We start from the raw sequence: 24,941 nt of genomic DNA, 5'->3' as shown, positions 1-24,941 counted from the left end.
GTGTTCAGTATACTATAACAAAGCTAATAACAGAGGTTTGATAAAAAATGCTAAACATTTTTGTTTTAAGGAGGAAGGCTTCAACAATAACACAGTGGTTCATTAAAGGCTTCTCCAACAGGATAATCATTCACCTGCCTGATAATGTGCAGGTCACCCTCATGCTACAAAAGCTCCTCTTGCTCATCAAGGCATGGAAGCACAAGACCTCTGGATGTCCTATTGTGTCTGGCACCAGGATACTGCCATAGGATACTGTGGATCCTGCGGGTTGCAATTTGGGGCCTTTTGTGATTTGCTCACAAAGCATATCTTTAATCACATTAGGCAAGTTCAGCATCTTGGGCCATTCCTGAGAAGTTTCTACACTGCAGCAGAGCACACTGTGCTATTGGAAAGGGAAGGGCATATGTGTCAGTTCTCATTGAAGAAGAATGCCAGGACACAAGTTTTCCCCAAAAGAATACTGGATTGTAACAACACATCACCTATTAATGGTTTTAATGTTGTAGCTGATCACTGCATATACTCTTAATCAGTGTCCTCTGACATTCAGGTCAAACCACAAACATGCAGCAAGTACAACTGGTCCAGTTCAGCAGAAGAAAAAGTGGTGTTTCTATTCTGGGTACAAGTAAAGCAGGGTCACATCACCAGTTTTTTGGCACTTCGAAATGTGCAAGTGTGGAAGTGGGTGGAATGAGCTATCGCGGGCAATAAACAACTACGATTTAAAAATAACAACGCTAACACTGTACAGTCCCACTGACATTTTGTGTTAACGGAATTACCTTCTTTAAAATATAACTGCATGGCACCAAATGATGTCCTTCACTGTGACCGCTTTGCAATGTAATGTAACTCAGAAATGAACGTTCTGAAGGAGATTAAAGCGTCTGTACATTCCAGCACATAAAATAAAATATTTTTTTGTGTTTACACGCACTAGATGCAAGTAAAACACAGCAGAAAATTAATAAAATCAAAGACTAGCGGCCCTGTTGCTCTATTTTCACCTGTAAAGCAGGAGTTGGGTAGGCGGAGGTTTCTGTGAATTTCCCATTACGTCGTAGCGCACTCGGTGCTTGCTTGGAAGTTTAGGGGGTTTTTTTTCGATGTAAAAAGAAGTTTTCTTCCCACGCACAACAGACGCTAATGTTTTTGTCACTTTTTATGGAATCAAACTCAAAGTAAGGTCAGTACTTCCACGCTTTAAACGCTACACGCTCATACTCTCTCCCGGACTCGATATTTTATCCATTGTTGATCTGCACACAGCTGTTGTCATGAACGTCGCACTCGCTTACGTCACTGTCATGAGACACTCTGGCAAAAAAAAAAAAATCACGGTTTTAGTAACGCAGTAACGCAGCGTGCTTACGGGAAAGTAACGGTAATCTAATTACTGTTTTTGCAATAGTAATCCCTTACTTTACTCGTTACTTGAAAAAAAGTAATCGGTGTTGGTGCAGGTAACACATTACTCTGGTTGCTACCACTGAAGAATGTGTATTAACCAAAAAATCGTGGACAGGTTTGTTTCTTGTTAAGCGAGAGGGGTTAACAGTGTATTTGTGTACACTGTCTCTCATCCTTTGACAGCTGGTGGAGGTGGATGGATGGATGGATGGATGGATGGATGGATGGATGGATGGATGGATGGTGAGCTAATGTGATGTCACGGGGTCTCGATCAAGCATCAAGCTCCACAGTGATTTGTGGCTTCAGTAAAAGTAGTTTTCAATCACCTTGCTTCACTGCAGAGTTTCTGCTGGGCTACTTGATATGTTAAGTGAACCAAAGAGGCAATAAAGCACTCTAACAACATTACTCATACAGTAGAGGCCCTGATTCACTTGCAAATTTTACGTTTATATAAGTTTTGAATATCTGAGTTATGAGACGTTTCCTCACATTGCTTCATTGCTTTGGTCACACTACCTGAGAAAGACAATGAAAATTGTCATTAGTTTTAAAATCAGGGTAAATCTCACAGCATATACACAGAACCTATGGAATTAATTCCCTCATGTGCCTCTGAAGTAAGTGTGGACATTGAAGACTAAAGTCTGTTTAAGTGATTTTGTACACTTAGTTAGGTGTATCCTTTATTCAGCTATGCCATAATTTTCTATATATCTGATTTTGTTTGAAGTAGAATGCAAATAACACCACAAAGCATATCCGTTAGTAATTCATATTGAATAGATATAGAAAAAATATTGAATAATTGTAATATTTGAGCTAAAAGTGGTAAAATATGTCAAAATATCCAAATTAAACCATTTTTATTAATCTATTGTCCAGGGAACTGCTTTAAAAATTCTTTAGCATTGTGATTTATTATTTTTCACTTTTTTAATATCTAAAAGTGCACTGTTGATATTCTTGTGTAATGTGGAGTGTTTCCACAGAAAGCTCTGGGGAGTTTGCTTTCTGACAAGTCCTTACACAGTATAGTCCAACCCGTTCTCACTCCCAAAGCGTAACATTTTACGCTAGGTGACAAATCGTCACCATATTACGTTTTCGGCTACCCACCACGTTCCTAAATGACGACCTCGGAAAAAGAGGAAATATGAGAACCGTCTGGACTGAACCTACACATGTTCGCTCTTTTTCTTCAAATCGCTTAGAAACACGCTATTTAACATCATTAAAGTCCTGGTTAAGGTCAGGAATAAGGTTATGGTCAGGGCTAGGGATAAGGTTAGGTTTAGGGCTGGAATACAGGGCTGGAACGTCTACTACCGCGGGAGCGTCATTGCACTGGATTCCAGCCATAACCCGCCGCGTACCATAAGAACGCCGAAGGTCTCCTTTCGCGTTCCTCAGGAACGCCGCGGGACGTGACAAAACGTCGACATGTTACGCCTCGGGAGTGAGAACGCTCTGTATAGTCAGTGAGGTCTACGACCTGCACAATCATTTTATATCACTTTATGTGTTTTGAAGACTCACAAAGGAGTTGCTGAAGGGGACTTTTAGGGTTCCTAGTTAGAGTAAATTCCCAGACACCCTGCTTTTCTGTTACTAATTTATTTAACACAATAGTGAGTGTGACTGTTTTAACTTTTAATTGTGCTTGAAATAAACAGACCAGGCACTGGGAAGTTAACTGATTTCTGTTCAGTGAGCCGATCATCACCAGGTTTGTAGATTATTCAAATGGATGGGATATTATCCAAATTATAAAGTATAAACCATTTAGTTTTTACTTTTTTCACTGAAAGCACATCAATGCCTATTTCATCACCATAAAAAATAACAAGAGGTAAAGGATGTCTCTCTAAACAAGGGATGTAAAAACATGTTTGCACTTTTATCTTTAGTTGGCCAGAGATAAAAGCACAAAAAAAACCCCCACAATGTTGTTGCAAGTCTTCACCAACACCGATAGAGTGGCCTAGCTAGACCAGATCTTAAATCCCTGCATTAACTTCTTGTGTGTCAAAGGATGGATTTTAAAATCCTATTACTTGTTTATAAAGCACTGAACAGTCTTTTTGAACCATTCAGACCCCTTGGGTTATCTGGAACAGGTTTGGTTAGTGTTCACAGAATCAAAACTAAGCTAAGCTGTGAAACAAGCCTCCTAAATTCCTATCGCCTTCAAAAACTGTCAGCTCATATAAAATATGCATAAAATATGCATAAAAAAAAACAACAACTCTGGATAGCCAGTAAATCATTTGTTTTTAACCAGAAAACAAAACAAGGAATTTAGCATTATTATTTTATCATTTAATTATTCATGCTTCCTGATTTAAACCTGTCTGTACCGGTACTTGTTTATACATTTATTTATATTATACTATACTGTATCATATACTATATCTTTTGTATCTTTTATTTTTATCCTTTCTTTCAATTTACTTTTGAATATGCCATTTGATAATGTCAGTGAGCAGTATATTTCAAAAGCCTGTTTTTTTCCTACTATATCAGTCAAGCCCATTAAACACAAATGCACTAAAAGGAAAGGAAGTAACCATAATCCTTGTGTTTCATGAAAAACAGCCATGTTAGTGACATAGCATGCCTACTCTGACTACTCAAATTTATTTATTTTTCTAAAACTAATACAGGCCACTGCAGCAATCACAACAGACATGACCAGTGTATCCATTTCAAATAAACCCAAGACTATGTGGAATATTTTCCTCTTGTTGTTTAACTGTATATGCTGCAGTACATGTCACCCTCAACAACAGGCCCATGGATTTTTTTTTAGCTAAGTGTCATACATGTTATGAAAACTACAACACATGCAAGCATGCATTCTTCATTAGCCTAATGCTTCTGACTAAGGCATCAGTTACACAGGTCACCATGTATCATGTTTCCCAGGGGATCTCCAGTCAATAGGGAAAATTGTGCATTTTGTCAAAGTCGAGAATGTTTGCTTTTAAAGTAAAAGTTGTGCGCTGCTGTTGGAAACTCCTGCAAAGCACTTGTTAACAGGTTAGGGAATACACAGTTTTCTCTAGCAAACAGTGGTTACCAGGGGGGTCACAAACCAGAAGAAGAAAGTTACAGTAAAGTGCAAAATGCATCCTGGATAGAAACAACTATCTATTGCTGATAAGAAAACACAATCTTGCAGCATGCTAACACAAACCTAGAAGAAAAGACTGTGAATGTTGCAACAGCTGAATATCTGCTGACCCCAGCAAAGCAACGAGAACCCGATCTTCAACAGGTAACAGAAACAGAATTCTTCTTGAACATCTACAGTAGAGTCACAGTTGAAATATCGTGTTTGTGTGCTCATTATCTTTGTATTGGTGTGTGGGACTGTAGCCTAAAGTATATATACCATTACAAATATAGATATATTAGATGTCGTTACATGGTAATTATATAAGAGTGCACCTCAAGCGGCGTTATAAGTTAAGATAAAAATAATGAAATGGGTAGTGTAACAAATGCCTATATTCAGTGATTTACTAAGTAAAATTTTGTATGTCATGTCTATGCGTTTTAGACTTCCCCACATCATTTTACAGTATTTACTGACACACTCAAAAGCTGCGGTTACAGGTGAGTATTGTTCATGGCGTGAAGTGAAGTAGAAGATGAATAAAAAGTCAGCTATGATAATGTGATAATGTGTCATTCATACATTATTTATAGAATAAGTGGCTGCCTAGAAACATTAAAACAATCCTATGTGGTGTAAAATTAAGAGGAGAAACTGCCAAGCAAATTAACTTCTTTTGGTGTATGGTTGTTGCATATTTATCCATACATTGGTGAATGAAACTGAGCTAAGTGTGGTAACACACGTCAAGGGTCATCAGGGGAGCAAATGCTGGACATGCATGTGATGAAATATGGAGTCAAGACGTGACTGCTTGTTTATGAAGCTCAGAATATCAGCAGGCATTGATAACCATTGACTTGCTGGCACCGGAAATTGTCATTATCTGCAACAACAGTGCAAAATATTACTGATTGTTCCTTTAATGTCCCTTTGTGGTACTTAAGAGGATTGAGGCCGTTTCATGAGTTTCTCCAGCCACAACAATTGGTGAGATGGGATTTGCTGCTGCGTCACTGGTGCCACTGAGACAAACACAGTAATATGTTTACTTGATGAGTTGTCTTTTTGAAGACAGATATCCCATAGAGATATTCTTAAACTGCTTCACCAGAGGAAAGTTTTTATGTTTATCTAAATAAAATAGAAACTTGTTCCAATAATTTGCACAATCAGCACATTTTCCTGAACTGATTGGGCTGAGACTTCTGGGAAAAAGCCCATTACACTCAAAGCCTTTAGAAATTACAGAACTGTATACCTCAACTTGAATATTGACTAATTAAAAACTGCATGTAGTAATATTGTATGCAAACCATAGCCACAAGTTAACAAAGTGCCCATAAATTATTAATGCATTCTGTTACTCCTTTATTATTGCTTTTGTTTCTAAGTTTGAAATATCAGAACATAGTAAATAAAGTTAGATGTGCTGGTAGGAGTATTGCGTTCCAAAAGTAGCAGACTAACACGCATTCATGTTTAAGGCCTATTTTCTAAGCTGAAGCAACCACCTAAGAACTGTGACTTTAAGTGAATAAACTGGAGAATGGTTTTATTGTTTTTATATAATAATCAAAGAAGCCTAATAAAAAATGTAAATATTTTAAAACTGTTTTGGTGTATTTGTTCCTTTATAGTTCCTATGGTTTTGCTTTTGCCATATGACAGAAAGAATACTTACAAGCATTTAATACAACAGCGTTGCACACTGAAGTGCTAAAGTCCTCTAAGTGCACACAGTTGAACAATTAGCAAAATCGCATTCTGGTCCATGTCCTCTCTCATCCACTAATGACAGAAGTCCTGTCTGGTCAGCTTTAAAAACTGATGTTACACTCATGGGTGGTACTTTAACATCTGTCAGATCACCATCAAAACAAAACAATCTAGCCACTTTAAACGAGAGGTTGTGCTGTTGGTGTAGAATGCTGATTAGTTTGATCATCTTCTGTTCTACTTTTACTGCAACTTCAAGAAGCATCCCTGCTGTTTTTTGTTCTGAATGCACCAGCACAACCAGTGAGTCATTTTGCAGGATTACAACCTAAAAATCCTTTGCAAAAGGAACTTTAAAATCCTTATCAGGTGATGCTGATGTGTGATTTTCTCCACTGCCCTAAATCACATTTGCTATATGAAATTTAACGCTTGATTACTCTTTTCCCTAATTTTGGTTTGCTGATTTCAACAATAATATCTATTTTGTTCTATTTTGCACATAGCATGTTTCACTATTAGCACTTGCAAGTGTGATCCAGATGTTTTTTTGCAGCTTTTTTTTTTCTTTTTTTTTTTTTTTTGCTTGGCATATTTGTGGGCGACCAAGACAAGCCGAACTCAAAAGCTTGGGTTTCATATTCCAATGGAATAAAGGGAGCCACTGAAACACTTTGATGACTGCTACTTCTATTTAGTCAATATTTCTGGATACCATTCCAAAACCAAATAATCTCTTACTTACCCTAACCTGCCATCAGCAATGAGACCAGTAACACATTTAAATGAAATACCACCTCCCATTGTTACTGGCTTAGATGAGGAGTGAGATGAGTATGATGATGTTTTGTCTCCAGATGCAAAGTGATGAAGATTTGAAAAAGTTGTCTTCTAGTACCTCATCTGTCAGAGCTAAATGATTTAGTACGAGATTTTGATCTGCCAAAGGAAGCAACTGAGTCGCTTGGGTCTAGCCTCAGCGAGGAAAAACCTCCTTGCTCTAGCATCTAAATTTTCTCTTTATAGGCATCGTGAGAAGGATCTTATTCCATTCTTTGAAATTGATGATGACTTTGTCTATAGTGGGGATTATGAAAATCTTTTGAGAGCAATAGGTTGTGAGTATGATGCAGATGAGTGGAGGTTGTTCATTGACAACTCAAAAGCCAGCCTAAAATGCTATCCACTTTGGGATGGCAGCAATTACTGATTGGTCATTCTGTCCATTTAAAAGAAACCTCTGAAAACATGCAAATTGTGTTAAGGAAACTGAAATACAATGAAAAAAAAAGTCATTTGCATTTTGTAATAAAAGTGTATGTGACTGAATTTTTTATTGGTATCTCTGAACTCAGCATCATTGAATTAGGTTATCAGATATTAACTACAGTGGTTTGCAAAAGTATTCGGCCCCCTTGAACTTTCCCACATTTTGTCACATTACAGCCACAAACATGAATCCATTTTATTGGAATTCCACGTGAAAGACCAACACAAACTGGTGTACACGTGAGAAGTGGAACGAAAATCATACATGATTCCAAACATTTTTTACAAATAAATAACTGCAAAGTGGGGTGTGCGTAATTATTCAACCCCCTGAGTCAATACTTTGTAGAACCACCTTTTGCTGCATACAGTCTTTTAGGGTATGTCTCTACCAGCTTTGCAGATCTAGAGACTGAAATCCTTGCCCATTCTTCTTTGCAAAACAGCTCCAGCTCAGTCAGATTAGATGGACAGCGTTTGTGAACAGCAGTTTTCAGATCTTGCCACAGATTCTCGATTGGATTTAGATCTGGACTTTGACTGGGCCATTCTAACACATGGATATGTTTTGTTTTAAACCATTCCATTGTTGCCCTGGCTTTATGTTTAGGGTCGTTGCCCTGCTGGAAAGTGAAACTCCGCCCCAGTCTCAAGTCTTTTGCAGACTCCAAGAGGTTTTCTTCCAAGATCGCCCTGTATTTGGCTCCATCCATCTTCCCATCAACTCTGACCAGCTTCCCCGTCCCTGCTGAAGAGAAGCACCCCCAGAGCATGATGCTGCCACCACCATATTTGACAGTGGGGATGGTGTGTTCAGAGTGATGTGCAGTGTTAGTTTTCCGCCACACATAGCGTTTTGCATTTTGGCCAAAAAGTTCCATTTTGGTCTCATCTGACCAGAGCACCTTCTTGCACATGTTTGCGGTGTTCCCCACGTGGCTTGTAGCAAACTGCAAACGGGACTGCTTATGGTTTTCTGTTAACAATGGCTTTCTTCTTGTCACTCTTCCATAAAGGCCAGCTTTGTGCAGTGCACGACTAATAGTTGTCCTATGGACAGATTCCCCCACCTGAGCTGTAGATCTCTGCAGCTCGTCCAGAGTCACCATGGGCCCCTTGGCTGCATTTCTGATCAGCGCTCTCCTTGTTCGGCCTGTGAGTTTAGGTGGACGGCCTTGTCTTGGTAGGTTTACAGTTGTGCCATACTCCTTCCATTTCTGAATGATTGCTTGAACAGTGCTCCGTGGGATGTTCAAGGCTTGGGAAATCTTTTTGTAGCCTAAGCCTGCTTTAAATTTCTCAATAACTTTATCCCTGAGCTGTCTGGTGTGTTCTTTGGACTTCATGGTTTTGTTGCTCCCAATATTCTCTTAGACAACCTCTGAGGCCGTCACAGAGCAGCTGCATTTGTACTGACATTAGATTACACACAGGAGCGCTGTATGTAGTCATTAGCACTCATCAGGCAATGTCTATGGGCAACTGACTGCACTCAGACCAAAGGGGGCTGAATAATTACGCACACCCCACTTTGCAGTTATTTATTTGTAAAAAATGTTTGGAATCATGTATGATTTTCGTTCCACTTCTCACCTGTACACCACTTTGTGTTGGTCTTTCACGTGGAATTCCAATAAAATTGATTCATGTTTGTGACTGTAATGTGACAAAATGTGGAAAGGTTCAAGGGGGCCGAATACTTTTGCAAGCCACTGTATTTTCTGGAAAACAGAAGATAGTTTATTTTAAGATGAAGGGAGGTGTAATCATAAATCTGACCTCACTGACCTCAGAGGCTAGAATATGAGGCTTACTTAAAAGTTTCACTCACCAAACAAAGAAAGAATTAAATAAATAACAATAGGAGAGGAAGACCAATAAGATGAGAGTTACAGTAGTCAGTGTTGGACATAACCAAGGTGTGAGCAAGGATGGCAATGGGGAGTGAAAAACTGTTACATTTAGACAAGTTGGATTTGATGCCAATGAGGAGAACTACCGTTTTATCGATAAGGCTATTTGAGAAGATGAGAGCAGGTGTGATAGTGGTAGTAGGTTTAGTAGACAGGTAGAGCTGGATACCATCAGCACAACAATGGAAAGTAAGAATTAATTTATCTATGACATGACCAAGATAAAGTATATAGATGATAAATAAAAGAGGCCCCAGGGCAGATCCCTGGGGCACTCCAGGAGTAATTAGAATTGAGCGGGTTTTGAAATTTGAGTTAAATGAATTGAGTGCAGCTGAAGAGATACGATTTCTGCCTGCGAAGTAGTGTTCAAGACCACAGAGTGGAAACGCAAGATCACTACTCAGTGTAAGGTTTATGCCACAGCTGCAATTAACAGTACTGGTAATTACTAAAATATTTTTTTTTTATGTTTCTGTAATGGTTAACCCATCATATGCCCAAGCACTTTAATCAAAATCATATTATGATATGATATATTGTGATAAGTAATTATTATTGTTATCCCCTAATTGTTATCTACTATTTTTTCAAATATAGTGTTTTTTTAAAAGAAAAAAACAGTAAAGCACATTATTATGTTTTGATTAAGATGCCATATTAGTTATTTATTTACAGTGATGAACAGAAAAAACATGTTTTAGTGTTTGACTGTTATGCTTGATTCATTTCTGACTCACAAGTTTGAACTTTCCTAATAAATAATATCACTTTTAGTTTTTATAGATTTCTAGTTTTTCTATAGTTTTCCTATATTTTATTTCTATATTTTTCTTCTGTCTTGTTTTTATGGCAGGTGGTTAAATTTGTTAAGCACTGTAAGTGTCAGTAATACATTGATTAAATATTTTGTCTCATCACCACCCCGCCATGCTGTATAATTTTTGGGTCACACTTAGTTTACTTATGCAATGTTCAATTGGAAATCTTTTTTTTTTTTTTTTTTTTTTTAACTGTACCACTAATTGTCAATTTTTCCAGCATCAGCTTGATGTTTAAAATGTAAATGTTATGACAGTTTGTTGATTTCATGTTTATGTCTTGTAAGCACATTAATTCAAAGTGCTGCACAAATATTTGTCGATGTTACACATATTTAATACTGGAGAGTTAATCACATTCTGGAGCCTTGCACAGTTTATATTTACCTACATGTCGCTCAGTTGAAGCGCTCGTCTTAATCGTCTTAGCAGAAATTAAGGACTGCATGTGTTGCCCAAGGACACATCAGTAATCTGCAGGGCTACTGAATGCATTGGTTGCTCATGGATAAAATCTCTTGGACCTCTGCTATGAATTGCAGAATCCCACTGATGAGAATAAAGCACTCTCACAGGCTATGGTATATTGTGATTAGGTTTATTTTGGGCTCACATAAAATATAGAGGGCCCACAGAGGTCATCTCACGATGACAACACTGATGCTTTGACAAGTGCTGTTAGGAAAATAAACAATGCCACAGGAAAGGATTTTAAATATAGCTAAATTCATTTCTACTGAAAGAGGTGGACACAGTTCAGACCAGCATGGTTTAAAGCTGTATTATACTTTTACTAGCTGTTATAAAGATCGCTGTTGCTGTGGGGTGTTTTCAGCAGCATTTTTCACTTCATATAAGACACTGCATGCTCATACAGCAGTGTCTTGTCAACTACAAAGTAGCCCTGTCCTAAAGTACCCTGCTTTATTGCTGATTTTAATCTAGATGTAACCATTTGTTAAAAACAAGACATGTTTATTAAATGAACCATTAAATTAGAGTTTGACACAAAAACTCATAAGAAAATGTGTTTACTTAGGTCAAAAATCAAGGGAGTACTAAGATGATTTATTATACATATAGACTTCTTTTTACAGCCACAGGTATCAGACCTTACTAAGTTAAAGCAAATGTGGAAGGTGTTTGATGCGCCGATCTGTTATAAATGCACATAATAAGCTAGTTTATAACTTCGCTACACATGGGAATGTTTGGAGGATCCACTTCAGCAGATATATCCAGTGTGCTATCAATTCCTTCAATTTCTGTTATTTCTGTTTTTTCCATCTGTTTTGTGAAGCACTTTTACAATTCATGATCAACTAAATTGTACAAGCTAGAGCTTATCTCAGCTATCATTGGGCGATAGGTAAGGTATGCTCTGGACATGTCGCCGGTTTCACAAGGCTTAGACCAAGAAGCATCATTCATGCTCACATTCACGCTCACTTAACCTAACATGCATGTCTTAGGACTATGGGAAGAGGGAGAACCCACACAGGCACAAGGAGAGAACATAGAAACTCCCAAGCCCTAGCCAGCGGGTTTGAAGCAAGAACCATCTTGCTGTGAAGCAAAGGTACTAAACCAGTGCAACCCATGTCACTTCTATCGTGTATCTTGTTTGGATTTGGTATGGTTAAAAAAGTAAACACGATCCCACCTCTTTGTATTGATGTGCTCGTTTTCACCAAGACATACTGTAATACATGCAAAATAATGGACGCTACACGTCTTCAAAAACAGAGCAGAAGAATACTGATTGAAAAGAGAACATAACTAGGGTGGGTTTTAATTACAGTCATCACGTTTGTAGCGCACGGGATTAATGATATCTTCGCTGTGACTAATTGAGCCTGTTTTGGCCTGAACATGTGATGAAGACAATAGCTTCAATTCTCCTCACAAAGCAGCAACCAGTTGAGTGTCTGATGGCTTGGGCTTTGAGCAGACCTGTCTGACACAGACATCAATGAGGTCGGTCTTCTGAGGCTAAGCACAGGCATAATAATTAATCTTCTTTGACATCATCATCCTCAGAGTCACCTAGCAACTGTCCACCTGCATTAACAAGAGCACAATAGAGGCCTGTCATGGACTGCCTGAAGTGGGGGTGTTCAGTGGTTGGAATCCAAATGCCTCCATGTAGGAACAGTAGGAATGTACCGGAGGCTAAAATAACATGATCAACACTTGCTTTTTTGGGTTTTTAAAAAAAAAAAACTTGTCAAACAACATTTTATAGATTGTTGGATTGGAAACGTAATAGAATTTCAAAATATATTTGGGACAGGCTTTTTCAAGACACACATTAATTAACACATCTCTGGTGAGATTTTGATGTTAGCTCAAATTGTTTGCATCTTAATTATCACTGTGGGTCTGAACCTCACACTCATTTATTTATATTACACCATAAGTGAGAATAAAAGGGAAAGAAGCATGAATATTCATTCACCTGTTCTTCTTTTATGTGTTCTACACCTCTTCTATCTTTTTTTAGTCCCGTACCACTGCACAGCAATTATTTTTAGCGGGAGAAATGGAGGAAGAGGTGAGAAGGTTACAATCATTTATTTGTTTTCGGTCTTGTGTAAGCAAATCCATCTTCTCGAAAGAAAATTAAAGTGAAGGCAGGATTTAAATAACTTTCATTAAATGTTGATGGGCTCGATTAGCTCAACCAAACACCTAACTAGATAAAGACACCAGTAATGTCAACATTTTTTAAAGCAGTCTACACACTAAAAAGACAAAAGTGTGTGCACCCAGGAACTCACACACATACTCAGATGCCAAAAAGTCAGCTTGTATGACAGCATAGTCCAACCAGTATTTTTCCGCCTCAGTAACAGGTATGATTAAGTTCTCAAATGAAAAATGCTGCATTTTTAGTTTCCATATTATGAACTGCTACTTGCTGTCTCTCTCTCTCTCTCCCACACACACAGATTTAAGCCTAACAGCAGTCATCTGCAGTAGAAAAGAGACCAAGCTGCCTATCAGTCGATGACTGGAAATTGCAAATGGCAGCGTGTTCAGGTAAAATACTGTGAGTGAGTTCCTCAACGTGTTTACTCCTGGAAAATTGGGGAATAACAGGCTGTCATATGGTGACACATCAGCCTTTGTTAAAGAAATTACTTTGCCCAGCTCTCTGATGCTCGGCCTCCTGGACAAATTGTCCATTTGGCGAGTGCAGACTAAATGGAACTGCGTCTTCGGCATGCTGCTCTACCGAAGCACAAAGAACCCGGGGCAGATAGGAATCCAATTATCCAAAGCAAATAATGGATGTCTCATTTAAGATGTGCAGCAGTTGCGACAGTAATGGCAATGCCACAATTTTCCTGAAGCCAACCTCTATCAATTGCATCATCTGCTGTTTAACACTAAGTCATCTACAGCCATACAGCCGACTACAAGCTGTCAAACGTCACATAACATAATAAATCTTTTCATGGCACAGGAAACATGGTCTCAAAGATGGAGTGTTTACTCACATGGTGCTTAGGTGCGGGTTCTGAGCAAACGCTCGAGGCTGGATAGACTTCAGGTTACAATTCATGATAGTTCTGAAATGAAAAGAGATCAAATACAGATCAGACTGTGTGGAAACCTGCGAAAAAAGACATTTGTTTTTTCCTAGTATGCTCACATGCGACTGTATGCAGTCCATTTCAAGTCATTTTGCATGTTTGTTTTACCATTGCAGTGCACTGTAACAAGAAGGGTTCTAGCTTTTCCAGTTTTTCATATTTAAACATTTATCTGTATTCTGGCACACCCCGCAGAGCTGACAGCCAAATGAAAATTCACTTTGATGCGCCATTTGATGAAAGATTTGTGAATTTGTGTGTCTTTACTTTGAAATGACTGAAACCTCTGGTTAGAACATGCATTCCCTCCTTGTGTTAACAGTCAAATTAAACTAATACTCATTTTGCTGCGGACCCAGTGGATTCTTCACGACGACTCCAAGAATTCCCAGCGTCCCAGTTTGGAAACCACTGTTCTGGGCTACAATGGTAATGACTTCTAATCTTGTGATCACAGATGTCTCTTTCCAAAGACGTCACTGACGTCTTCAGTAAGCGCCTCATAACGCTGTTGGCGCCAATTACCTTCTACAAGCTTGATCATGCCTCTGTGGTGTTTGGCGAGGATGCGGTGATTCATTGCCCACAAGTTCCCAAAGAGGGGCTCTGGGACCTCAAAGGGTCCTTCAAAGAGTTTAGGGGAATTCCTTACAAATAGATTCCCTCACAAAAAATGAACAGCAATATTTCGACTTCTATTTCATATCCATTAAATTAGCACAACCATATACACAGATGACTGTACTGCTTTTGCTTTTGTCCTCCCAGCAGTAATGACTGGAGCAAAGGCATTTATACTCAACACAATTATCTCCTTAAACAGCAGTGAAATAAATGGAGACATTACAGGTGAATGGGGTAAACATTTACCTAATGGATATCACCAGGAAACTTCCCCAGTCGATTGCTTAGGTGAAAATGATGTTTTGTATTAAATACATTCAGAAAAGAATCTATGTTTAAATATGCAAACAAGATATTATCTAAAACTGATTACATATTTCTTGCAGAATGGAAATCTGTAAATGAGATAAAGTTTGATCTAAAGGTTTCTACAAAGTAAATTTTGGGGTGTCACTATCAAAAGGCAGAAAAAGCAGATTTTCACCATGTAACTAGAAATACATTTAACATTAATTTAATAATATCTCCATTAACCTGCATACACAGAAATACAACTGGAAAGCTGGGTTTGCACGTGTGTCACTGAAGTGGTGATTTGTGGCTCAAAGTATGAAGAAAAGAATTTTGAGATAGTATGATTGAAAATTATGGAACACAAAAAATTTCACATATTTTTAAGGGGAAAAACCCACAATTTTCCAGCGAATCTTTCACCAAAGATATAGTAAATGGACTGGCACTCGTATAGCACTTTTCTACTCTCACTGAGCACTCAGAGCACTTTTTACTACGAGCCGCATTCACCTGTTCAGTGCTTTATTCTATGCCTTTGAGTAGTGAATGTGGATGGGAAGAAAACATCCAAAGTAACCAGTGTAATCTAAAGCATGTGTGTCACCTTAATGTTTGCTAGATTTGAAATTTTCAGCTTTCAGCACACTAAAACATTTCATTACATGAAAAATAATGCCGCAGGATCATTTTTGTTTTCATTTATTATATTTTTTATTTTATTTTATCACTTAATTAAATAAAACCAAACTAAATGAAAGGCAGTAAGAGCTGACCAAAACATTTAACCTATATGGGCAAGAGTACTGGACCACCTCGACATTACACCAGCAGAAGCTGCTCAGCCAAAGAAACCTATACCATGAAGTTCTCAGCACACACATTTTTTTGCTGATGTTTATGGCAGAGGAGGTCTGTAAGTACAGCGTTAGTTACTTTTTCACACTATTCACTTCAGTAAACAGCAACCCCATTGTGTAACTTTATGTGGCTTTGTGGCTTAGTTAGGTGTTTCCTAAATGCATCCACTTTACAAAATTACTACTTACAACCTATTGTGTAATAGGGGAAGACATTTCACAAACAGACTTGGTGCAATGATGGCATTACAGTACTACGCTTGAATTCATTAAGCTCTTTAGAATGATCCATTCTTTCACAAAGCCTTAAGCAGACTGCATAGCTAAGTGCTGGATTTTGTATACTTGTGGCAATGGGACTGATGTCACCTGAATTAAAAAATTAAAAAGCATGCTTTTTTTTCCATGAAGTGTATAAATTATGGGTGCTTTAAACCTATCTTGAACATGTAACTGTCAACAACGCTTCCTTTGTGACATTGATGAGGCAGCAAGAAATCTACTGTAAGGTGTAGATGCCTGTGGAAGATGCAAAGTAACAACTGCATTTGCAGAGTCTGGTAAATGCAGTAAACATTACACCAGTGCTGTTTTTATCATATTTGCTACATTGCAGAATAATCCGGATTATACTGAGGCTAACACTATGGTAGCTAAATAATGAAAAAGTGCAAACAAAGTAAAGCATGGTTTATTTTTCAGATTCTTCCTGATTCTTTTCAGATTCTATTGACAGCATCTTAACCAGCATCATTAACTCATCACCTGAAATGATTTTCAATATAAAGCGAGTCTTGTTAAAAGTTAAATGGTGAAGTTTCTTCAGTTTATGGTGTGCTGACAATGTGTCGGCATACAGCCAATAACTGCATTCAGACACTTTACTAATCCATATTACATCCAACACCTGAACTTAGTGAAAGCAAACAGACTATTATTAGGTAATGTCAATATACAGTGGGGCAAAAAAGTATTTAGTCAGCCACCGATTGTGCAAGCTCCCCCACCTAAAATGATGACAGAGGTCAGTAATTTGCACCAGAGGTACACTTCAACTGTGAGAGACAGAATGTGAAAAAAAAAAAAAATCCATGAATCCACATGGTAGGATTTGTAAAGAATTTATTCGTAAATCAGGGTGGAAAATGAGTACCGTAATTGTCGGGCTATAAGCCGCTACTTTTTGCACAAGCTTTGAACCCTGCGGCTTTTAGTCAGGTGCGGCTTTTCTATGGATTGTCCATGATTTTTGTCATATCGTAAGACGATTTGTTTTGTTTGTTCCGCTGTTGTACGGCACTACGTTGCCTGGCGGAAGGGCATGTGATCAGACACACAGTATCTGGGTTCAAGAGTGGTATGTTGGTCACGTGTCCATCCGCCAGGCAACATAGTGCCGTACAAGTAGCGCGAAAAACAAACTTCAAATTAACGCTACGCGTTCAGCGGGAGTCGTGGATGACGAGCGGCGATAAACTTGCGAAAAGCAAGTTATGCTCAACTCCACCGGTGGAACCTGACAGCGTGGAAAAGTGTGAAAACATCCACGATCACCAACGGATTTTGAAGGGCTGCACTGCTGCATGATGGAGAGGAGGACACCGCCACGGCCCTTCTGAGGGTGTTTGACTCTGACACTGACAACGAGGATTTCTTTGGTTTTGTAAGTGACAACGAAGGAGAGAAGCTGAGAGTGGATGACGTAGCCATCCTGAGCCTGTTCGTATCCGACACTGGAGAAGAGGACTTTGGTGGTTTTAGTGCGCAGGAAGATGGTAGTGAATGACTGACTTTTCTTCTTGTTAAAGCCGTGTCACTGCACCTGAACCTAAAAGGTAGTCTGAATCTATTTTTCTGGTGTGCTGTAGGTTATTGTTATGTACTACATTTGTTACTCATTTATGAAGCACAGTACATGTTTCGTACTTGTAATTACCGCTACTTGTACATATACCTAAAAAGTTATGCAAATATGTACCCATAACTTGTTTTTCAAAATATTAATAAAAGGGGTGTGTCTCCAAACAGCCATCTCTTTCCTGACAATTCCCTTTGTGCACATTCTCTTACATATGATAAGTCAACATTGAAACACCTGCGGCTTTTGGTCAGGTGCGGCTAATGTATGTACAAAACAGGATTTTCCCCTGATTTTAGCTTGTGCGGCTAATATTCAGGTGCGCTTTGTAGTCCGGGAAATACGGTATTTGGTCAATAACAAAAATACAACTCAATACTTTGTAACATAACCTTTGTTGACAATAACAGAGGTCAAACGTTTACTATCCGGTTGTTCAGTCTGACGTCACTAGCCGTGTCTGGGTCTAAACTCCGCTGCAGGTCTATATATCAAACGATCACTATGGCATTACTGAGAGTTGAAAAACTGTCTAAAGTCTTTCATCTTTAATAAAATGATCAGCGTTCTGCTCTACCAGGTGTAACAATTGAGTTTAACATCCAGGCATCCATGAAAACCGAATTTATGACATTTAACGGAGTTAGAAGTTAGCAGGGAGTTAGCTCGCTAGCTTCTATCTAAATACAATATAGCATGTCCTGACTGCGGGGTTTTGGAAACAAATTAAAACGTACAGCTCTGCTATCACTTCCAGCATAAATGAAGACAGAAAACTAAACAGCAGTGACGTTTGTAGGGTTACTGAAGTTGGGCTAGCTGGTATATAATGATGTGCTACGTGACCGCTAGCGACACAGCTATGTTAGCATAATATAAACAAGCTAACTTTTTTTCCACTCGATAAAAGTTAACGTGAGTGTTCTCGGTGGTCAGAAACAAATGTAATCGCATGGCAGGATGCTGTAAAAGGACCAAACTTCAGCCAGGAGAACAACTGAGATAATCCATCCACAATACGAGGTTAGTCATTCATATACTGCTGCATGGGCTGGGCTGTAGTTACATCCTAAGGTTTTAAAAACTGAGCTTAAATAAATGATTAGCGGTAATAAAAGCCGAGGGAGGTCAACAGGGATCACTGACTGTTTTAGGAACTTTTTGAGATCAAATAGAAGAAAATACATAACATTAAACATGTTAACAACACAAAAGCCATATTAAACGCAGACTACTTTAGACCCGGAAGTAGGATTCGTCGCGTCATCACTGAACAACCGGATAGGTCTTTACCAGGTTTGCGCACACACAGTAGCTGGTATTTTGGCCCATTCCTCCATGCAGATCTTCTCGAGAGCAGTGATGTTTTGGGGCTGTCGCCGAGCAACACGGACTTTCAACTCCCGCCACAGATTTTCAGGTCTGGAGACTGGCTAGGCCACTCCAGGACTTTCAAATGCTTCTTACGGAGCCACTCCTTTGTTGCCCGGGCGGTGTGTTTTGGATCATTGTCATGTTGGAAGACCCAGCCTCGTTTCATCTTCAAAGTTCTCACTGATGGAAGGAGGTTTTGGCTCAAAATCTCACGATACATGGCCCCATTCATTCTGTCCTTAACACGGATCAGTTGTCCTGTCCTCTTGGCAGAAAAACAGCCCCATAGCATGATGTTTCCACCCCCATGCTTCACAGTAGGTATGGTGTTCTTGGGATGCAACTCAGTATTCTTCTTCCTGCAAACACGACGAGTTGAGTTTATACCAAAAAGTTCTACTTTGGTTTCATCTGACCACATGACATTCTCCCAATCCTCTGCTGTATCATCCATGTGCTCTCTGGCAAACTTCAGACGGGCCTGGACATGCACTGGCTTCAGCAGTGGAACACGTCTGGCACTGCGGGATTTGATTCCCTGCCGTTGTAGTGTGTTACTGATGGTGACTTTGTTACTTTGGTCCCAGCTCTCTGCAGGTCATTCACCAGGTCCCCCCGTGTGGTTCTGGGATCTTTGCTCACCGTTCTCATGATCATTTTGACCCCACGGGATGAGATCTTGCGTGGAGCCCCAGATCGAGGGAGATTATCAGTGGTCTTGTATGTCTTCCATTTTCTGATGATTGCTCCCACAGTTGGTTTTTCACACCAAGCTGCTTGCCTATTGTAGATTCACTCTTCCCAGTCTGGTGCAGGTCTACAATACTTTTCCTGGTGTCCTTCGAAAGCTCTTTGGTCTTGGCCATGGCGGAGTTTGGAGTCTGACTGTTTGAGGCTGTGGACAGGTGTCTTTTATACAGATGATGAGTTCAAACAGGTGCCATTCATACAGGTAACGAGTGGGGGACAGAAAAGCTTCTTACAGAAGACGTTACAGGTCTGTGAGAGCCAGAGATTTTCCTTGTTTGAGGTGACCGAATACTTATTTTCCACCCTGATTTACGAATAAATTCTTTACAAATCCTACCATGTGAATTCATGGATTTTTTTTTCACATTCTGTCTCTCACAGTTGAAGTGTACCTCTGGTGCAAATTACTGACCTCTGTCATCATTTTAAGTGGGGGAACTTGCACAATCGGTGGCTGACTAAATACTTTTTTGCCCCACTGTAGTTTCTTAAAGCACAACCTCAAAACCTATGGGAGGATCAGTGGATTCATCCATTCATTTTCTTAACTGCTTATCCACAGGGAGGGGCAACAGTTTAGCTTTCATGGGGTGAGGAGTCGGCTACACCCTGGACAGGTTGCCACCTTATAATCAATAAATTCCATTAGTGCTTCCGGTAGCAAAACAGATCATCTGTTTGGAAAGAGACAGCCTAAATACGGCATCCATCACGTCGTGTTCAAACTGCTGTGAAGAAATCACTAGTCAGGTGGGACCAAGAAAAAGATTAAAAAGTCCATCTGAAATCTTTGCTTTGGTCTGATGAGTCCAAATTTAAGACTTTTAGGTCAAAACCATCAGGTCCTTCCCACCATGAAGCATAGGAGCTCAACTGAGATAGTCTGAGGTGAGGTGGACTGGAGATTAAAAAGCAGCCAACAACAGATTTGCATATGTGGGCAGAAAAATAACGCAGGTGAGCTCACGAGGCTGGTTAACAAAATGAAAAGTTGGCAGAAGGCTTCTATAAAGTATTTTGACGTCAGCCTTTCAAAAAAGTTCACCCACTCAGCTGCACTAAATATAAAATTACATTATTTGGATAATATTCTGCCCTCACAACATTTAATAACACTTAAAAACATAGCTGCTGCTGTGGAGAGTGAATTGTTTCGAACAAATCCTCAACATAAGACAGCAGAAAGATTACGTTAAAATCCACAATACTTGTTTTTCCTTTGTATGATATTTGTCGTACCTGTAAGATAAGCTTGTTTCTGAAGTGTGGTTTCTTTGAAATATGGTGTGCATTGGTTCGATAGGGACATTTTGTACAGTACGTGCAAAATGAATAGCACTCATTTGTTAATGCTGCTTTCATTTTGAAGACCACTTTGGGTTTGTTAGTGAATAGTCAGGCATCTATAAAATGTTTTGTTTGTTTTGGCAGGAAATTAGCTCCATATACGAGAAGTACTTGCTAAAAGCTACAGTTCCTGCTGTTTCAGAAATTATTGAATAATGAATGTCAAAAGCCTTATAAAGTAAATGAATCCAGTCAATTACACGAAACTACAGTGTTCACTGTGCTACAACAAAACTCATTTCAGTTATTTTAATCTACTCTGTAGTCTACTTTTAGTTTATTTATAGGTAAGTAAATGTAAGAATATAAATGTATATATATTGAATATAACTGTGCTGAGGAATTCAAGCAGCTTCCTGTGCTTTAGACAGAGAAGTTTTTTTTTTCATTTTATTCAAATAAAGATGGTGATGATGAGGTCACATGCAAAATAAGATGATGGAAGGTATGCCATAGTGACTTTTTCCCTTCTTATCCCGCACACCATTAACAGCCCCTTAAGGCAGCATCGCGGCAGCTTTCCCTGTGAAGACTCAACTCCAGGTGGGGAGGAGCCAGTGTCCCTAGACAAGGCAGCAGGAGAGAAGCAGTGGTAATGAGAAAAATGCTAATTTAGCCGTGGAGATATTGCACTTGGCCTCCCTGATAAGGGATCAAGGGGATCAGGGGAGAGGCCAGCTCTGACTTTGGAGGGCAAAGGAGAATGTGATTCTCTGTAGAGTGGGGGGAAAAATGAAGAGGAATAGGAGGCTGGGGAGTGGAAGAGGTGAGAGAAATTAAAGGATGTGGCCTCATAGTGCATGGTTGCAAAGCAGGAAAAGAGCGTAACATTGCTTTAATATGTGAAGAGATGAGAATAAAAAACCCCCACAATGCTACAGCAGGGACTCCTAATTCAATTTTCCCTGCTGCTTTTTAGCATTATTTGATCAGTGGCTAAGCAAAGCGAAGGGGATGTTCCACCAGCGTGTGACTGTCAAGAATTAAAAGCTTGTTTAAGCATCAGCTAGTGTTAGGATACGGAAGACACCCCTCACCCATGCTTCTCTCTAACACTCTGCCCCCAAAGAAGTATGTGACATTTAATCCAGATGCTGCAACTTGGGATCTGAGGTGAATTACTGCACTGATCGCTAGGAGGAAACCGCGGCCTCTCTGCAGTAGCAGGCGGGCAACCTGATGGAAAACAGGGATTAACAGTGGTACAGTTTCTACTGTGCTTTTCCAGATCTGCAACACAGCAGGACTAAAATACATTGAAGTGTCTCTCACCCCACTGTCACAACCACCACCACAGATAACAGCATCAACACTCACAGCTTCTGTAGTCCAGTGTAGAGCTCCATATCGACGTCTCTCAGAGTCTGCAATCCTGTCCAGTTCTCTATATGTCTGTAAACAGTGAGAAAGAGAATTGTAAATGAGATATTCCGGTTCATCCTAGAAGAAAAGAAAAACAAACCAGGACACATGACAGAAGAAAACTCTTTTTTTTATAGTCGCAAGTTGCAAATTAACAAGCTGTGTATTGTCAAAAGTTTTCTGAATCCATATTCATTTAAACTGCAATTATTGGAACAGTTCTGACAGAGCGCTCTCTGCTGCCCTCTGATAGATTTAATTGCCAGGAGGCAGCTTCTGAACCTTAATCTCTGCGAGGGGAAGTGTGAAGGGGACACAGCAAATAAACACAGCAGATGACTTTACTTCTGCTAATACTATCACAGTCCCAGGGGATGTCTATGTGGTGGGATAGAAGGAGAAGCTGGTGGCTTTAAATTAGCTTCAGGAAAAAAAAAACTGCATTTATAAATGATTTGTTTGTTAGGGTTTCAATTGAGCTGGGGGAAATGAGGAGATGAAGGAGAGGACATGGCAAAGGTTTTATTGCTTTGTGTCAGAGTAAAGAAAATAAGATTGGAAGCTCATGGGAACTTTGGTTAATGTCACAGATTTGAAATTTGACATTTAAGCTAAAGAAGTGGTGAAAATATGACAACTGGCTTGACCTACGTCCATATACAGTTCAGACACATGGAGTTGTGTTAAAAAACACAAATCCATTAACATTGAAGCACAACACAATCATGCAGTCTAAGCCCAAGAGTTGTGTGATCACATAGCAGCTTGTATTTTATGACAACAGCAGGAAAATAACATTCCTGCAATTGTTTTTTGGCAAAACCTGAGCTTCAGTATATCTTGTGGGTCTTGTGCATCTGGTGTACAATTATGAAGCAGCATCTAAGACATTCTGTTTATTTGAGCCCTGTGCTCCGGGGTGCACCACCTGATTTTTGTGGCGGGGAGGATACAGACCTGCCAAATGCAACCAGCACTGCTGGTACCCTGCTGTGCATGACTTTATTGATGGCTAACTGGGTTGCCAGCTTTTTTTTTTTTGGCTGCCAGATGGGAGCAGTAGGCAATGAGATCACGAGTGACACTGTTGTGTGATATTTTTACAGTAAATGAGCGTTTATATTACAGACAGAATATGTATCATTCTGATGTTAATACAGAATGAGGCAAGGAATATCAAAGAGGAGATAGGAAATTTCAGATATTAATGCAAACTGGTTAAATGGACAAGTTCACTCTGTCATATCTACATGTTGTCACACTAGGCTCCTGCTGTTCTGATCCACATTGTACAGCCAGAAAAATACATATACTTGACACATGGTTAGGTCTAATTCACTCCGTAATGTGGTAATAATAAGATGGTACTTAAATTGTCCAATAACCACTAATAAAATGAAATAATAATTACTGCTAAACTGTAGCATTAATCATGAGACACAGCTGTGCTAATCATCCATCACTGGAAGAGCAACTGTAAAATTGTAAAAATTATTTATTTTTTACTCAAACTTGCATAATAACGTTTTCAGTTATCAGAATTTGTTCTTACACAACTGGGTTCTATGGAATTAATATTGAATTAATATACATTTTCTATAGTCCAGTCCCTCAATGGGAGTGATCATTGATCAATCTATCCGCTTCTCTTTGATATCCTACTAGCAATAATAGCTAGCAGGCTAACTAGTATCAGTAAACTAACACAAACATGGATACATTTTTTTACAAACTCATCAAATCCTGTCTTTCATTCTCCTCTTTTATCCACACAGATAATTATGTTATACTGATCAGATAAATACTAAAAAGTCATTGGAGCTCCTCTGTGAATGTGCCGGAATTACTGAAGGAAGAAGAGAACAATGGTTAATATCCACATAATTGCAGGGCTAATTAATTATTCTTTTCCAGCATCTGGCCAGAACATGTGTCTACAGCTGGCTTTCAATCTGTCTTGAAAGCATAAATTCATTACATTTAAAACAATGTAAACGGGAAACCAAACAGCACTATATAAAGAAAGGAGACAACATTAATAGTCTGACAGCATTAGAGTGCAGTAGAGGGTGCTAACAGACACAGTCGGTATTGATGTGTTATGTAGGCATACTGATATTATACATCGTCACTTATTCATAGATACTATCATGTAGACATTCATAATATAGCTGTCGAGGCACTAAAAGCTGACCACTGAGTGTAAATGTGACAGCACTGCTGAAAACGTGTGGCAGCTGTAAGTGCTTCACGCCGGCAGAGTCACGCTGTTGATGTTCAGATTAGCGCTGAACTGGGGGCAGCTGATTCTAAAGGCAGAGAGCTGACTCATTAATGTGACCTGCAAGCAGCAGAGATGGATTCCCCTCGCAAGGCTTTGCATGGTTGCAGTACTGCTGTGTTACCCCAGAGACAGGATCAGAGAGCAGGTTTGGAGGGAGGTAAGTACAAATAATGTGCTCTCCTGTGATATTTGGTGGGGGTCTTCCAAAAAATATTCAGTGCAAGTATTTTTTTTTTAACTAAATGATATTATAGCGTGATCTGGACATCTTATAAAGACGCTGATGTGACGTTAGGAATGTTAAGCATTTGATCTTCCGTAATTTCC

The 24,941-nt window shown here is 39.2% G+C and overlaps 1 protein-coding gene across 1 annotated transcript in view; it reads right to left on the bottom strand.

The window, feature by feature from the left end:
• The window catches only part of ntrk3b (neurotrophic tyrosine kinase, receptor, type 3b), a 236,294-nt gene that overhangs the window by 173,871 nt on the left and 37,482 nt on the right, over positions 1-24,941 (bottom strand). Inside the window, exons 2-3 of the mRNA XM_085419039.1 lie at positions 22,286-22,360; positions 13,769-13,840 (exon numbers count right to left, since the gene is read on the bottom strand). Of these exons, the coding sequence (XP_085275165.1) occupies positions 13,769-13,840; positions 22,286-22,360 (147 nt within the window). The remainder of the gene's footprint in view (positions 1-13,768; positions 13,841-22,285; positions 22,361-24,941) is intronic.

The sequence above is a fragment of the Rhamphochromis longiceps genome, linkage group LG1 (assembly GCF_057381845.1).
Source record: "Rhamphochromis longiceps isolate RC_006_pf linkage group LG1, R_longiceps_female_GT1.1, whole genome shotgun sequence".
Lineage (NCBI taxonomy): Eukaryota > Metazoa > Chordata > Actinopteri > Cichliformes > Cichlidae > Rhamphochromis > Rhamphochromis longiceps.
The sequence above is the reverse complement of the archived record's forward strand: the minus strand, read 5'-3'. Positions and strand labels throughout refer to the sequence as shown.